The sequence below is a fragment of the Phocoena sinus genome, chromosome 13 (assembly GCF_008692025.1).
Source record: "Phocoena sinus isolate mPhoSin1 chromosome 13, mPhoSin1.pri, whole genome shotgun sequence".
Taxonomy (NCBI): domain Eukaryota; kingdom Metazoa; phylum Chordata; class Mammalia; order Artiodactyla; family Phocoenidae; genus Phocoena; species Phocoena sinus.
In genome coordinates, this window is record NC_045775.1 from 18757437 (window position 1) to 18773854 (window position 16418).

Here is a 16418-nt window from a genome sequence, read left to right on the forward strand (position 1 = left end):
CAAAAGTGCAGATTTTGGCCTCAGAAAGCAATTAGTTCAAGCTGATTTTTGCATCACCTTCTAGTCTGCCAGACTTGACCCTGTATCACTGACTCAACTATTAATGTGCTATTCAGAATATAGAATATTACGAAGAGATGTCATGAAACAGCAGTTTCTTCATGTTCACCCAGCACAGAACTTCGTTTTAACAATACGAATAACCAACATGTGTGTCACAATTTACAACCTGTGATCAATTGTCTGATTAACAAATATAACTTTGACTCCTACTGTATAAATACATGGAGAATCTGAGGCTTTGGTGGTTAAGTAACTTACTGTAGAATTCAGAGCTACTAAATACCTAAATCTAGGTCTCTTGATTCAAGTCTTACACTTTGAAGTGCCAGGCCACTTTAAACGATGCTTACACTGCAATCCTATTTGAGGGGAAACTCTGACGACAGTGTGTACAAACCTAACCTGGTCCTATGCTTGTTGAACTGAATTCTAGAGGAAAAAAGGTTTTAGTATAAATACCTGGAATGCCAAAGAGCCCAAAGCACTGAAAACCAACAGGGCCCTTATTCGCCTTTAACTCTTTTTTGTGTCTACGGAACATAATTGGTCCCTTTACATACCCTTCTACTTGGTTGCATATGCAATTAACAACTTGTATCTAACAGCTAATTTCAAACAGACTGTACCCTTCAGTGCTCTGTATCAATATGCCAATTACCACAGTACTGACCTGGGGCAACAGGGGTTTCATATGCACATATGTTTTTTTCTTGGTATTACTAAGCAGACTGCTACACCTCTACTTTACCCAATGTATGATTATACAACCCATATTTTCCAACTTGTTTATGACTACATAATACTATGCCCAAACTGCTGAGTCTAGGACACACTAACTCTACAGCACTGCCTGACTCTGATTTCGTGGTGGTTAACAGATGACCACTGGTGACACAGGGATCCCAGTAGCAGGTCCTCCCAGTACCTTGAAATGTAACTTGACCAGCCTGGATTCATTTAAAGAATGAATTAGTTAATTCTCTTTACTCTCTTCTCACCTGTATCTTGGAATTTAATGATGATTGTTCTGATTTTGTGATCTGAAGTAACAGCAACTCCAAGTTAGTGAGAAGTGGCTAAGAGCACCAGCTTTGGGGTCAGATGCTGACTCAGGCTTTAACTCCATCACTTACTAACCCAGACACACACCCAACATGTTTAGTCCATCACTTAGGACACAGCAAATGCTTGGTAAATGCTAACTGTAATTTCTAGTATCTATGTGTTAGACACTGAACTGGTGTTTCATAAATCTCTTAAGTCTCATCTGTAATACAGGTATTACTATCTTCATTATGCAGGTGAGGCTAAGGCTCCTAGGGGTGAGCTCATAGAGTCACGATCCAAAGCAGCCCTCCCGCTACACTTCCCATTACACTCATTTTATCACTCTTTGATTTTATCACTCTAAGTGATTCTGCCTTTGACAACAGCATTAAGACATTTCTCTTAAGCACATCTTTCATGATTTGTTGTTCTCGTTTAAAATAAAGTTTTAAAAGTGATTATGAAGATAATTTACTTAATTTAAAAATGGGCAGAGGGGACTTCCCTGGTGGTGCAGTGGTTAAGAATCCACCTGCCAATGCAGGGGACATGGGTTCGAGCCCTGGTCCGGGAAGATCCCACATGCCGTGGAGCAAATAAGCCCATGCGCCACAACTACTGAGCCTGTGCTCTAGAGCCCGCGAGCCACAACTACTAAAGCCCGCATGCCTAGAGTCCGTTCTCTGCAACAAGAGAAGCCACCACAATGAGAAGCCTGCACACTGCAACGGGTAGCCCCCACTCGCCGCAACTAGAGAAAGCCCGTGCACAGCAACGAAGACCCAATGCAGCCAAAAATAAATAAATAAATAGATAAATAAATAAATAATGGGCAAAGGATCTGAACACACATTTCTCCAAAGAAGACATACACATGGCCAACGAGCACATGAAAAGATGCTCAACATCATTAGTCATGGAGAAGGTGCAATTCAAAACCATGAGAGGTCACTTCATACCTACAAGGAAGGCTTTAATAAAACGCCAAATAATAACAAGTGTCAGTGAAAATGTGGAGAAACAGGAACCCTTGTACACTGCTGGTGAGAATATAAAATGGTACAGCCACTTTGCAAAACAGTCTGGCAGTTCCTCCAAAAGTCAAACCATTTGACCCAGCAATTTCACTCCTAGGTATATACCCAAGAAAGATGATGATGTCTGTCCATGCAAAAACTTGTACGCAAATGTACACAGCAGCATTATTCATAATAGCCAAATAGTAAAAACCCAAATGTCCATCAATTAACATATGGATAAATAAAATGTGGTATATCTAAACAATAGAATATTATTTGGCCATAAAAAGCAATGCAATACTGATATGTGCTATAGCATTATGTACCTTGAAAAGATTATGCTAAGTGAAATAAGCCAATCACAAAACCCCCACACACTTTATGGTTCCATTTACATATGTCCAGAGTAGGCAAATATATGAAGCCAGAACACAGATTAGCTGTGGCTGCAGGGCAGGCAGGGTACACAGGAAGATGCGAGGGTGATAACCAGTGGGTTCTGGGTTTCCTTTTGAGGTGATGGAAATGTCCTATAATTGACTGTGGTAATGGTTGCATAACTCTGTGAATATACCACTGAATTGGTATGGTTGCGGGAACTGTATGGAATGTAAATTATATCTTAATAGAGCTGTTACCAAAAAAGTCATTATGTTCAGCTTTATCCTTCTAGATGTTATTCTTAGGGATTCTTCTCCTTGTCTGTTAAATTCAGTCCTTGCCTCCTCATCTTTTCTGATTTCTCTTCTTGCCTTTTCATTGGTTCAAGTGGTGGCTGTACTGCAGGAACTTCCTTATTATGAAAATGGTGGCAATATTAGCACCCTAGTGTAGAGGTTAAGAGCAAGGACTCTGGAGTCGGACCACTTGGGTTTGAACCCAGCTCTACCACTGACAATCTGTGTAACCTTGAACAAGTTATTTAACTTCTCTGGGTTTTCATTTCCATGCCTGTAAAAGGAAAATAGTAATGAGGTAATACATTTGAGGGCCTCAGAAAGGTGCCTAGACTAATAAGTACTCCTAAAGAGCACTGGGACTTCCCTGGTGGTCCAGTGGTAAAGAATCCGCCTTACAATGCAGGGGATGAGGGTTCGACCCCTGGTCAGGGAACTAAGATCTCACATGCCACGGGGCACCTAAGCCCATGTGCCACAACTACTGAGCTCGTGCACCTCAACTAGAGAGCCTGTGTACCGCGAACTACAGAGCCATTGTGCTCTGGAGCCCACGCGTCCTGGAGCCTGCACACCACAACTAGAGAGAAAAAAACCCTGCACCCCACAACTAGAGAGAAGCCTGCACGCCACAACGAAAGGTCCCGCATGCCTCAACGAGTATTCCGCATGCCGCAGCTAAGACCTGACACAGCCAAAAATAAATAAATAAATAAATAAATAAATCTTAAAAAAATAAAGAGCACTTTTCCTCTTTTCTTTTTACTGGTATGAGCAACAGTTATATAGCGAGAACTTCATTATTTTACAAAAATGGTAGCAATATTGGCACAACAATCTCTTTATTTTCCCAGAACCTTTGTTTCGTCTTCATGGGTTCCTTTCACTACCCAACCCTTAACTGCTGATACCCTCAAAGGTCTTATTTTCTCCCTGAATCATCTCATTTACTTTCAGTGGCTCAAAAACTATCAATAGGCATTCATGCCACCAGCTGATGTATATCCGATGCTGTATGTCTTAATTATATCTCACTACCTGCTGGACAATTCTATCTGGATGTCCCACAGGTACTGTGCAGTCAAAACTAAACTCATCTACCCCCAACTCCGATTTTTTAATGTAGCTGGTGGCACCATGATTCCGCCCTGTCACCAAGATACAAACCTGGGAGTCAAACTGACCTTCCGCCTGACCACGCATCCCATCAATCCCCAACTCCTGCCAAGGTTCCCTCAGAAACAAGTCTTAACTCAGTTTCATGACTTTTTCTCCACCTTGGCTTCATATCAGAATCACCTGAGGAGTTCTTAAAAATCCCCACACCCAGGCCCCACCACAGGCCATTTAAATCGGGACTCAGGCATCAATAGCTTGTTAAAGGTCCCCAGGTGATTCCATTGAGCAGCCAAGCTAGGAATCTCTGGTTTAGCCCTCCATCTGCTCTCAAGCGTCAGCACTCAGTGTCGCTGGCTTTCCACTTCCACTCCAGCAATAATGAACTTCTTATAAACACACCTCTCCTCCTCCGCCTGGCTGCTGGTCTCCATCACACTCCCCACCATCCCACCCTCCAATCTGGCTTTTACTCCTACTTATCTTATGACTCTGGCGGTTGCCTCCTCCAGGAAGTCCTCTCTAATTCACCAATCTACGGTTGAGTTAGGTATTCCTCCTCTGTACTCTCTTGGTGCCCAGTAATAGCTAATATCAGTGTGCTCAGCAGGCTGTTTTATACTTATCTGCGTACGTGCCTGATCCCCTCACAGAGTTAGGCACTACCTGAGGCCAGGACCACCTGGCACTCATTTTCATATTCTCAGCACCTAGTACTCTGCATTTGCTTATGCAAATACTCAACATATGTTAGTTGAATGACTTTCCAGAGATGAGGAAAGATTTTGGAAAGAGATTGTTCATGTCAGACATTGATGGATGGGTTGGATTTTGATCCATGTTTTTTTTCACTCAAGGTGAAACCACCAACTTGATTATTTAACTGTAAAACTCTGCTTAACTCTGGTACCCCCCAAGCAACCACTTCAGTTTCTTTCACTGCATATAGACTCTTACTTTGTAGTATAAATATCTTAGTCTACACTTGCAGTGAGTATTGTAAACTCCTTCCAATCTTTTTGGAGAAAAAGTCGGAATAAAAATTATAAATAACATAGTAGTCTATTATTATCCTAGATTATATTTTCTTTTACTTTCAAATCAAAATTTCTTTTGCTTTTGAGATACATATGCTTATCTTGGATCAAACTATCTCAATCTTTACCACTTAAAATTTTCTTTTCTCCCCCTACTATAAAACAATTTGCTGGTCTGGACCCAGAGACTATGTTACAGAAAAAGAGACATTCCAAAGAAATTCAACCAAGACTACACATAAACAATTAGTTTTAAAGGATGCTTCAAAAGAAATACACAATACAAGTAATGTAGTTTGTGTCCTTTTAATAAACACACTTGCATAGTTATATTACAATTTTGTAAAAATAAAAACGGATGACCTCATGCCAAGCGTTTCCAGCATTTGCACAATCTCAAGACCTTTAATACTATAATTTTCAAGACGCACAAAATAAAAATTTAAGGCAAAAAAACAGCACTTTGCAACAATTTAATAATTTATTACATTACAGTAGCATCACAGCAGCATCCAATAATGCCACTTCAGGCAGAAGTCTCTCAGTATTTCCATTATAGATTCTATTTACAAGAACTTATAACCTGGTAAAATTCATCCTAAGAAAACTTGGCAAATAAAGCTTTGGACTGAAATTGGCATTTCTTTCTCTACTTTTCCTCCCCCCAGTTCCTTTATTTTAAGCTATCAGTATTCATATTATATTTTAAAACACTAAAATAGCGGATACATTGTTTTAATAGTTGTATTATTTTAAAATGATTCCTTAGGATAAAGTTTTAGAGGAAACTATACAACAAGTAAGGTGAATTTAGATTTTCAAGTGTTCTAAAAAAATCAGCTTTGGTCTTAGAACTGATTTTTTCATTGCTGAAAAACCTATCAGGTTTAATCATATACCTTAAAAATGGTTAGCACATATTGCAATTTTTAAATAAATTTTCATTCTTTACCTCCTACAGGGTTCAGATTTGTTCATTCTAAAATTTTATGTTCCTGATAAACTCCTTCCAATGTTGCTTTCTGTGGTGCTTTCTAAGTAAATGGAAAGCTGCCTCTTATACTGAATGAGAACAAATACGTGGCTGGATACGAGGTGTTGCAAAGGACTGCATGCTCTTTTAAGAAGGACAAGTTATTATTATATGTCATACCATTTCCTTTACTTTTAGTTTATTCTCAAATATATGACAAAATACCTAAACAAAGAGGGGTATTTCTGTAAATACAGTAAAGTTATTTCCCAGACACTTAGCTTAAATATGCCATTATGTGACTTAGTCCATAGGTACCTGATGAATATATCACTTGCAAACTGATTTACAGACACTAAGCTCTACCTGAATGTCATTCTTAATAAACTATATTTATCAGTGTAAAAGTGAAGCAATTTGAGCTACAAAAATACTTTTGAAATAATTTATCAGTGTATTAAATAAACCCAAATTCAAAATTATAAGGAGAAAATGTTACACCAAATCATGTGACTAATTAAGGGGTCTAATTTCTAACCTCAGGGTTTGAAATGGATTTAAAGTAACTGCCCTTAATTTGAACCCAACTAACGGTTGCAAAAGCAAAAAGTTCAGAAAATAAAAGGCAAGACCAAGTAAACTGTACAATTTAGAAGATCAGCTGAATTCACAAGGACTCAGTCTTTACACTCTACCCTTTAGTGACTGCAGGCAAATCTGTTACGCCTCCTGTAAAATGGTATTATTGCTTTCCTATATGTCATATTTTATAAAAGTATCATGATAGGCCTTCCCTGGTGGCGCAGTGGTTGAGAGTCTGCCTGCCGATGCAGGGGACACGGGTCCGTGCCCTGGTCCAGGAAGATCCCACATGCCGCGGAGTGGCTGGGCCCGTGAGCCATGGCCACTGAGCCTGTGCATCGGAGCCTGTGCTCCGCAACGGGACAGGCCGCGACAGTGAGAGGCCCGCGTACCGCAAAAAAAAATCAAAAAACAAAAAACAAAGTATCATGATGATGCCAAATGCTAAAAGTTGAGGTGGTCTAATAGCTAGAAATCCCTGCCTCAGGGAGCACACATACATATCACCATACATCCCAATGATGTGAAGTATTTTGGAACACAGACATTTGAACTTTGTGACGTTCTAACTAAACTGTTGATTCTTTCTCAAGTGTTGTAAAGTTATGATTTAGGCAATGTATGACTAAAATCATTCATTTATAATGAATAGGCTCATTTACACAAATATTGCACAAAATATGCCTCTAACTTAAAACTCAGATATATAAAAACATATTTCACTCTTCTTAAAGAACTGTGTGAGGAAATAAGACTCTGTGATTGTATGTACACTTGTCCTGGTAATACCTGGACATTCATAAACAGCAGATTGCACTGCAGTTTGTAAACATTTTAAATTGCATAAACTTCTCATTGATTTTCAAATATAGTTTAATACTGTCCACTAAAACTCCCTTTTGTTTCAGCTAAGTACTCTCACGTTTATTAGTTTATAATAATGTTTATTATCTTTAAAGTTCTCCATTCAAGGAAAAGAAGTAAAATCCTATGCCAAAGTAGCCAATGTGGTTGAATAATAGATAGTAGCCAGAGAATTCTGAATGGTAAAATCAACCCTCTAGCCCCAAAGCAGCTTCATGGACATAGAGGGATGCCAGCTCTCACACGTTTCCTTCACTGAATTCACTCTCAACTAGACAGAGACTGTCTGCCTGCTTCATGGGCATTTAAATTCTTCAAGGATTCCTTATGCTCTTTACTAAATACATTAAGAAGAGTGTCAACCAGTGTCCCTTTGTGACCTGGGACAAGGAGTCACCTAATTAAAATAGATAACATGAATTTTGACTTCAAAATGTACAGATATAAATGCTCTAAGGAAGGGAAGGTTTCATATCTCATGGTCAATGAAGGGAGCCTTTCATTCCTCAAAAAGAATCCATTTTTAGCTCATTAGTAAAGAAGTAACAACTGACCGCTGCAGCACATGAAGCTTCCGCATGAGCCCAGACCACAGAGATCCCAAGGGGACTCCCATGTACAGGACTCATTCTTGGGCAGCCGGAACAGATAAAACATACCCTGCTCTGCACATATTGCTGGGGCAGGCCACTTTCCTCTTCTGTGAGATAATAAAAGCTCCCTCAAAGTGTCATTGCTCCCACCCCAAAATACACAGAAAATAGAGAAAAGGATATTTCCACTTCTTGGCCTTTAAACAAATTTAAATATTGGTACTCATAGTGGCATATTAGAAAGTAATAAACAGTGCACATTAAGGGACAAATCACATATTGAACCAATTAAGAGCTCACTGTGATTAGATCAAATATAATAGCAAAACATAAGCAATTCTGAATTCTGTAATGAATATACATGTTGCAATAACATTAGAAAAGCATGGCAGCCCATTCCAAACCAGCGAGAAAAGTCTGTGCAAATAGTGGGTCTTTGTGTGTTTGAACTCCCACCATGTAAGGGCAAACTCAACATGCATGCTAATGACCTACAATTACCAAATTAAAAAAGAAGAAAAATGCTAAAGGATGCCAGAGTGAACAGCAGGGAAAGCCACACAAAGACCCACTATCCTTTAACTTGTTACAAGTAAATTTTAACTGTAGATTAGAAACACGAAGAAATAATCACAAGTGGCTCTAACATTCGAACGAAGTTAACGAATTGTGTAGGAGATATTTGATCAGGGCTGCCTGCCCTGCCTCCACGCTAGAGTCAAACTTGGATAGTGGGTCTCTGGGGTGCTTTCACACTGGAAGACAACATTGGGTCCTATAAAAAGAAAAATGAGGAATAAAATGAACATAAAGCAAATCAACTGGGTGAGAAAAAATTCTACCGATTACACGCAACATCAACAAATTTGAACTATTAAAATTCTCAACCTTTAGAAAATATCCTAACTACATAATAAAATGCAAGTAATATTTATAAGACCTACAGAAACACAAATGATAGTCTAAAACTTAACCAGTTTTCACTGACTCATACACTCCTGGCTGTTCTTCCTTTAGAACAGCTTCTATCTGTTCTTTGTATTCCTTATTATATACGACTTAATTGGAAAAGAGTTCCGCCACTGAAAAACAAGATAAACAACAACAAAACCTTTGGAAAACTATCACTTTACATTGTAGACACTATAAAAGCCAAATGTACTGACAAACCAGAATGCCTCCAGGGATCACTTAGTCAAAGATCTTCCAGACCCAGTAGGTTTGAAAAGTACCTTCCTCTCTCAGGTCCAGGAAAGACACCTCAGGTATTTCTAATTAATCAGATAAACTGGCAAGCACTGAAAACTGCCAAACCATCAGCAGAGTTTAAAAATGGTCATTCATTTAGGTAATCCAAGTTGTTATAATTTTCTTTACTACCTCTCCTGAAACCCTGAGATACCTTTAGGAATATTCAAACCATAAAAAACTGGACTCCACCTCCAAATTGGGAAATTCAGTTGCTTTATCTAAAGAAAAGCCTTCTCCCCAAATCAGAAAGATCTTATAAGCTCTAAAGTGAAAATAATGCACTAATATTTTAAAATTATATAGTACAAAGTAAATTCACAATACTTGTGCTGAATCATAAACACATCTCAGCTTTTTACCATTTACATGTTCTTAGAAGCTAAGTTAAAACGAAAGGCTAAAGCTTTTAGATAATTTCACAAGAATGATAAAAATATAAATCATGATATATTTTATTTAAGAAGACAAAAAAATCAAAAGGGTGGGGAAAAGTGACATCTATTTTATAAAAGTAAAAAATATTTCCAAGTACTGTTTATTCTCTAATTATTAATGCTATGTTTATTCTCAAATATAAGAAAGGCTAGGTAACTACCAAGAGATAATTTTATGTAATACCAAATCTCATACATTGAGATCCGGACCCTTGTTGTAGAAGTAGTGAAACAGATCTTAATTCATATATGTCTTGCAGTATGAGTTATCTACCTAAAAAAATCACCTAATGAGTTTTGCAAGCACTTTATTTATAAAATAAATTTTATAATTTTCTTTAAAATTTTCTCCTAAGCTGGATGATGTGTAAAAAGGTGGGACATAAATGAGAAGGTTGCAAAATTAATAGCACCTGTACACTAAAAGGGTCCTTTTGAATAGGTGAATAGGGTAATTGCCAGCTACTCTTCGTTAAGCTGAAAAAGGCTGGTGTAAAGGGAAGTTGCAGTATAGACTGTTATCATACCAAAGAACCCATGAGAGAATTAGAACTTTTTTCAGATAAAATCTAATAGCAGGGTCTGAAGCTAGGAAGAAAGTATTTGAAAAAAAGCAGTATAACTTCTTAACTTGTGAAAGTTTCCTGTTATATTTTCTTACTTTAAACGTTAATATAACATTTGCTAAGAGTGCTAAGTTTAAGATCTGATTCAGAGCAGTAATGAATGCCATGTTGCACATTAAAGCTTATGCACTAGTTAAGAAGTAAATAATTTGATATTACTCACACTGCTGACTTGGATCCGTGTCTGTCGTCATCTTAACATAATTTGAAGGAAAGAGACCAGTCACCCCATTGATTTCTCCTTGCCACCAGTCAGGATCATCTTTGTTCAAAACATTAATAAGTTGCCCCTTGGAGAAATTTAGCTCATCCTCATTATTTGCTATATAGTCATACATGGCGATCACCTGACACACTACCAGAAAAAGAACAACGAAGTAACAAATCAAACAAAATAATTATTCCTACAAGGATCATATGTTAAAAATTCAGCTAAAATTTCCCTTTAGCTGTTTTCTCCCACCCTCCTTCCCCCATTCCCTGTTTTACAAAAACAAGAATTTCCCAAATGCAGTTAGAAATCCAAGCAGCTGGTTTGCTTTAAAGTATGATGGTATAGCAATTAAAATATTTCAAGGAGTGAGGTCGTTCAAGTGTCACCGAACAGCTGGCTGTTTCTACACAGAACTTTTTAGAAAGGAAGTTCTCATTGCAGTATTACTTTTAGGCAGAGGTAAGGAAAGAACAAATTTTAAAATATTTTTCAAAGAATCAGCTAATCTAAGAAGTGCTAAGTTGTAACAAAACTTCTCTAAGATGAAATACAAGTTAACCCATTTCCATACCAGGATGAAAGGCAGGTGTAGTTCTTTCACTGCTTGGACCCAAAAGTTTAACATGGCTGGCAGGGAACCATCCCTTCTGTCGCTTTTTTCCTCTGGCCTATAAAAATTAGCAAAAAGAATGTAAAAGATGAGACTAAAGACAATTATTAAGACATAAACTAAAAATGAGAAAAACCCTGGCTGTGTAGTAAAGAATTTAAACTTGCCCAAAGAGAGGTTTGGTCTTTGCCTTTGGCTCCTGGAAGGTAATGAGGTAATCTCTAAACCTCTGGAAGGTCTTGACTGGTAAGAGTGTCTCACTTTACGTGGGGGCCTTAACCATGACAGACAGCCTAACGATGTGATTTATGGTGGGCCTCTGGGTCATAGTATGAACTCAGCCTCTGGAGGGACTGGAGACTGAGTTCAGCCATGTGGGCAGTCAACTGCGTCTACGTGATGGAGCCCCAGTAAACACTCTGGAAACCAAGGCTCAAGTGAGCTGCTTTGCTTGGCAATACTCCATGGCTATTGTTGCCAGGAGGATTTAATGATGTCCACGACTCCATGGGCAGAGGACAACTGCAAGCTCTGTGTTTGGAATCCGCCTGAACTCTGCCCCATACATCTCTTCCCTTGGCTGATTTTAATCTAAATCCTTTTGCTGTAATAATCCATAACCATGAGTATAATAGCCTTCTCTGAGCCCTTATGGAGAATTACTGAACTCGGGAGTGGTCTTGGGGACCTCCAAACTTATGACTGGTGTTAGAAGTGAGGGTGTCTTGTGAACACCAGAATTCTGCATCGGCCTTCCACATCAGTATTAAACAACTGGAAGATTCAATATGCATCTCAACACTATTTGTAGAAGTCTATCTGGAGATCTTTCAGGCTCAAATTTCTCTGCATATTTCACACAAATAATATTTATAAACTAAAAAAAACTTTCTAATGTTCTCCTAATAAGTTCAAGTCAACACTTAATGACATAGCTCACGGTAAATACCTCTTGGGGCTTTGCTAATAATTAATCAGGAGATCATAAACAAAATTTGTGGAAAGCCACATCTCCCACTTAGTTGGGTCAATCTTCAAAGCAAATCAGAAGGTGAAATTTCAGGGGGTTAGTCAAGAAGATACTGAATTTTCAACCTCCACTTTTCTTTAGAAACTGTAAGACCCTGATTTGCAAGAATGACGCTAAGTTAATCCTCCATATTACAATCATATATCAATTTCACGTACAAATCCAGCTCTTACACCTGTCCTCATCTTTTAATCCTAAAATGCTTTTTAGTTTTAACTAGTAAGGAAATTTTAGGAGTGAGAAAAGAACTCCTCTTTCTGTATCAAAACATGCAATTACTATCTCTGTTAACATTTTATGAAAAAACCAGGCTCATTCACTCCTGCAGCTCCTTTCCTTGCACTGCTGTTTCAAAAACGTAAGACTGTGGGGGTGGGGGGGACTGTCCAGTGAATAGTATTTTCTTAGCGCTCAGTCTGGAAGTTATGCCGCAAGCCTGGGGTTATCCCAGGCAAAGATGATGCTAAGCTTTCCTTTAAGAAGGTGTCCTGTGGTTTATTAAAACAGCTATTATTGGAAAACAATTATGTCTTTAGGGAAATTACTCTTCATATTGTTACTTGTAACATCAACTGTGCTAAAAATAAACAGGCAAAAGAGAGAAACATAAGATACTAAAATGGTAATAATGACTACCTCCAAGTGGTATGATTATAGGTGATCTGAAATTTTTATTAACCTTATTTTTCTAATGAGCATGCATTACTTTTATAATAAAATTAATAAACGTTATTTAAAGGTTATTACCTGTAACTCCCCTTGCCACCAGCCACTTGTATTTTTCTTTAGAATTAATATTAACTGTCCTGGTGCAAGGCTAAGCTGTTCAGAACCAGAAGCCACATATGCTGAAGTTACTTGAGCAATCTCTGAAAAGAAGAAAAATAAGAAACTGAATTCAAGACTACTAAACACTTCAGTAGCTTTTCAGCTTCATTATTATACATACCAGGTTTCTTGTTTGATGTTCCAGATTTGCTAGCACTCCCAAAATCCTGTAAGGAAAAGATATACTGTTTTATCCTTTTCCAACAATCCAGATGTAAAAGTACAAAGGCTATTAGGAACTAGAGATTTCTAATTCCCAGGGTCCTTGTTTCTTTCAAGTAAGAGCAAAATAATGATTAACCTTACATTAATCAAATAAACTAAGAATCCAACACTTATGGGGAGATCTGGTTCTGACAGAATACACTAAATACAAGTAGCTGATGTTGGCATCCACTGACTCAACAGGAATAGCTCATATTCTGAATCTTTCCTGAATATTAAACGTAAACACAAATACATTTCATTTATCCATGTGGTTAGAATCAATGTCTACCACATAAAACAAATGTGCTCTGGGTATGTTAAGGCATATGTGAGTTTAGCTCCTGCTGCATACAAGGTAATATTTAAAAATTTTTGCCATGTTCCTCCTGAACTTGACCTAAGAACAAAAAACGCATGATACCCCAGCAACTATGACCTGTTTGACTTTATAGGATGAGCAAGACGAGGGAAGCAGTTAAATTTCCTTTTCTCTTAGTGAACACAGCTGTAGTAAAAGCACCCAAGCAGAGTTGATGGCAGTCAACAGCTAACATTTTTTGAGTACTTACTATGTAACAGGTAGTGTTGCAAGAATTTTACATATATTCACCTAATTTTTGCAATAACACTATTAATTAGGATTATCCCCATATTACAGAGAAGGAAAGTGCAACACAGAAAGGTGAAGTAACATACCCAAGGTCATCTAGGCTCTAAGTGGCAGAGCCAGAAGCCAACCTAAGCAGTCTCAGTGGTTCTCAATGTGTGGTTTGTGGATCCCTGGGGGCAGTCCTTCCAGCCCCTTTCAGGGGTCTGGAAGATAAAAACTACTTTCATAACAGTACTAGGACATTATTATTTGCCTCTTTTGCTGTACTGACATTTACACTGGTGGGTAAAACTGCTGATGTCTTAGCACAAATCACAGCAGTGATGCCAAATAATACTAGTAGTCGTAATACTCTTCACAGCCACAGGCTCACAGGGAAACAAGGCCGGTTTCACTGAAGCATGTCCTTGATCAGGCAGTAAAAATTTTACTAAATCCTAATCCTCAGATACACATCTTTTCAAGAGTCTGGGTGACGAAATGAAGTGTGCCCAAAGCACTTCTGCTGCATACTGAAGTACAAGGGTTGTCTCACGGAAAAGCCTTAGGTGATTAAATTGTGTCCTAAACTAGATTTTTCATGGAACAGCGTTTTTATGTGAAAACATGACTAATGACAAATTATTCAGACTTGAGATTTAGCAGACATTTGCTCAAAGATGGATGAAGTAAACCTGTCCCTTCAAGTTGAAGAGCTGACAGGATTTCTGCCAACAATAAAACTCAAGCTTTCAAGGGAAAACTGGTATCTACCACCATGAGCTTGACCGCTTCAAAGTACTTCAGGACTTTCCTATGTTAACAAATGTGATTTACTTTTTAGTGAAGTATGGTTGATTTACAATGCTGTGTTCATTTCTGTTGTACAGCAAAGTGATTCAGTTATACATATATATTCTTTTTTTAACATTTTTCCCATTATGGTTTATCATAGGATTTTTAAAAAATTAATTAATTTTGTTTATTTATTTGGCTGCGTTGGGTCTTCCTTGCTGTGCGCAGGCTTTCTCTAGTGGCGGCAAGCGGGGCTACTCTTTGTCTAGGCGCGCGGGCTTCAGTAGTTGTGGCTCTCAGGCTCTAGAGCACAGGCTTAGTAGTTGTGGTGCACGGGCTTAGTTGCTCCGTGGCATGTGGGATCTTCCCGGACCAGGGCTCGAACCTGTGTCCCCTGCATTGGCAGGTGGATTCTTAACCACTGTGCCACCAGGGAAGTCCCTATCATAGGATATTGAATATAGTTCCCTGTACTATACAGTCGGACCTTGTTATGTATCCACTCTATATACAGTGGCTTACATCTGCTAACCCCAACCTCCTAACTCCATCCCTCCTGCAACCCCCTCCCCTTTGGCAACCACAAGTCTGTTCTCTATGTCCGTGAGTCTGTTTCTGTTTCATAGATAGGTTCATTTGTGTTATATTTTAGATTCCACATATAAATGATACCATATGGTATTTATCTTTCTCTTTCTGACTTACTTCACTTAGTATGATAATCTCTAGTTGCAATCTCTAGTTGCATCCATGTTGCTGCAAATGGCATTATTCCATTCTTTTTTGACTGAGTAGAATTCCATTCCATACATACATACATATATATATGTATATATGCCACATATTTTTTATCCATTCATCTGCTGATGGACATTTAGGTTGCTGCCATGTCTTACCCATTGTGAACAGTGCTGCTATGAACACAAGGGTACATGTATCTTTTTTCTTGTAATTTTTATTGGAGTATAGTTGATTTACAATGTTGTGTTAGTTTCTGCTGTACAGCAAAGTGAATCAGTTATACATATACATACATCCTTTTTTTTTTTTACATTCTTTTCCATATGGGTCATTACAGAGTATTCAGTAGAGTCCCCTGTTCCCAGTAGGTCCTTACTAGTTGTCTATTTTATATATAGTAGTGTATATATGTCAATCCCAATCTCCCAATTTATCCCTCCCCCTGCATGTATCTTTTTGAATTATAGTTTTGTCTGGATATATGCCCAGGAGTGGGATTGCAGGATCATATGGTAATTCGATTTTTAGTTTTCTGAGGAACTTCCCCATACTGTTCTCCATAGTGGCTGAATCAATTTACATTCCCAGCAACAGTGTAGGAGGGTTCCATTTTCTCCACACCCTCTTCAGAATTTGTTACCTGTAGACTTTTTAATGATGGCCATTCTGACCAGTGTAAAGTGGTATTTCATTGCAGTTTTGATTTGCAATTCTTTAATAATTAGCAATGCTGAGCATGTTTTCATGTGAGTATTGGCCATCTGTATTTCTTCTTTGGAGAAATGTCTATTTAAGTCTTCTCCCCATTTTTTGATTGAGTTGTTGGTTTTTGTTGTTGTTGAGTTGTATGAGCTGTTTGTATATATTGGAAATTAAGCCCTTTTCTGTTGAATTGTTTGCAAATATTTTCTGCCATTCTGTAGGTTGTCTTTTCATTTTGTTTATGGTTTCCCTTGCTGTGCAAAAGTCTGTAAGGTGGATTAGGTCCCATTTGTTTATTTTTGTTTTTATCTTTATTGCTTTGGGAGACTGACCTAAGAAAACATTGGTATGATTAATGTCAAGAGAATGTTTTGCCTGTGATCTCTTCAAGGAGTTTTATGGTGTCATGTCTTATGTTTC

General features: G+C 38.1%; 1 protein-coding gene across 10 annotated transcripts in view; it reads right to left on the minus strand.

Annotated features, from left to right (window-relative positions):
• The window catches only part of ITSN2 (intersectin 2), a 173313-nt gene that overhangs the window by 41683 nt on the left and 115212 nt on the right, over positions 1-16418 (minus strand). For 9 of the 10 annotated variants that reach the window (XM_032652403.1, XM_032652396.1, XM_032652398.1 and 6 more), the window contains 4 exons: positions 13086-13131; positions 12884-13005; positions 11068-11164; positions 10446-10637 (listed from right to left, as the gene is read on the minus strand). In XM_032652403.1, the coding sequence (XP_032508294.1) occupies positions 10446-10637; positions 11068-11164; positions 12884-13005; positions 13086-13131 (457 nt within the window). Of the gene's footprint in view, positions 1-5249; positions 8747-10445; positions 10638-11067; positions 11165-12883; positions 13006-13085; positions 13132-16418 lie in introns of those variants that run through there. The other variant, XM_032652405.1, reaches the window with a different exon arrangement.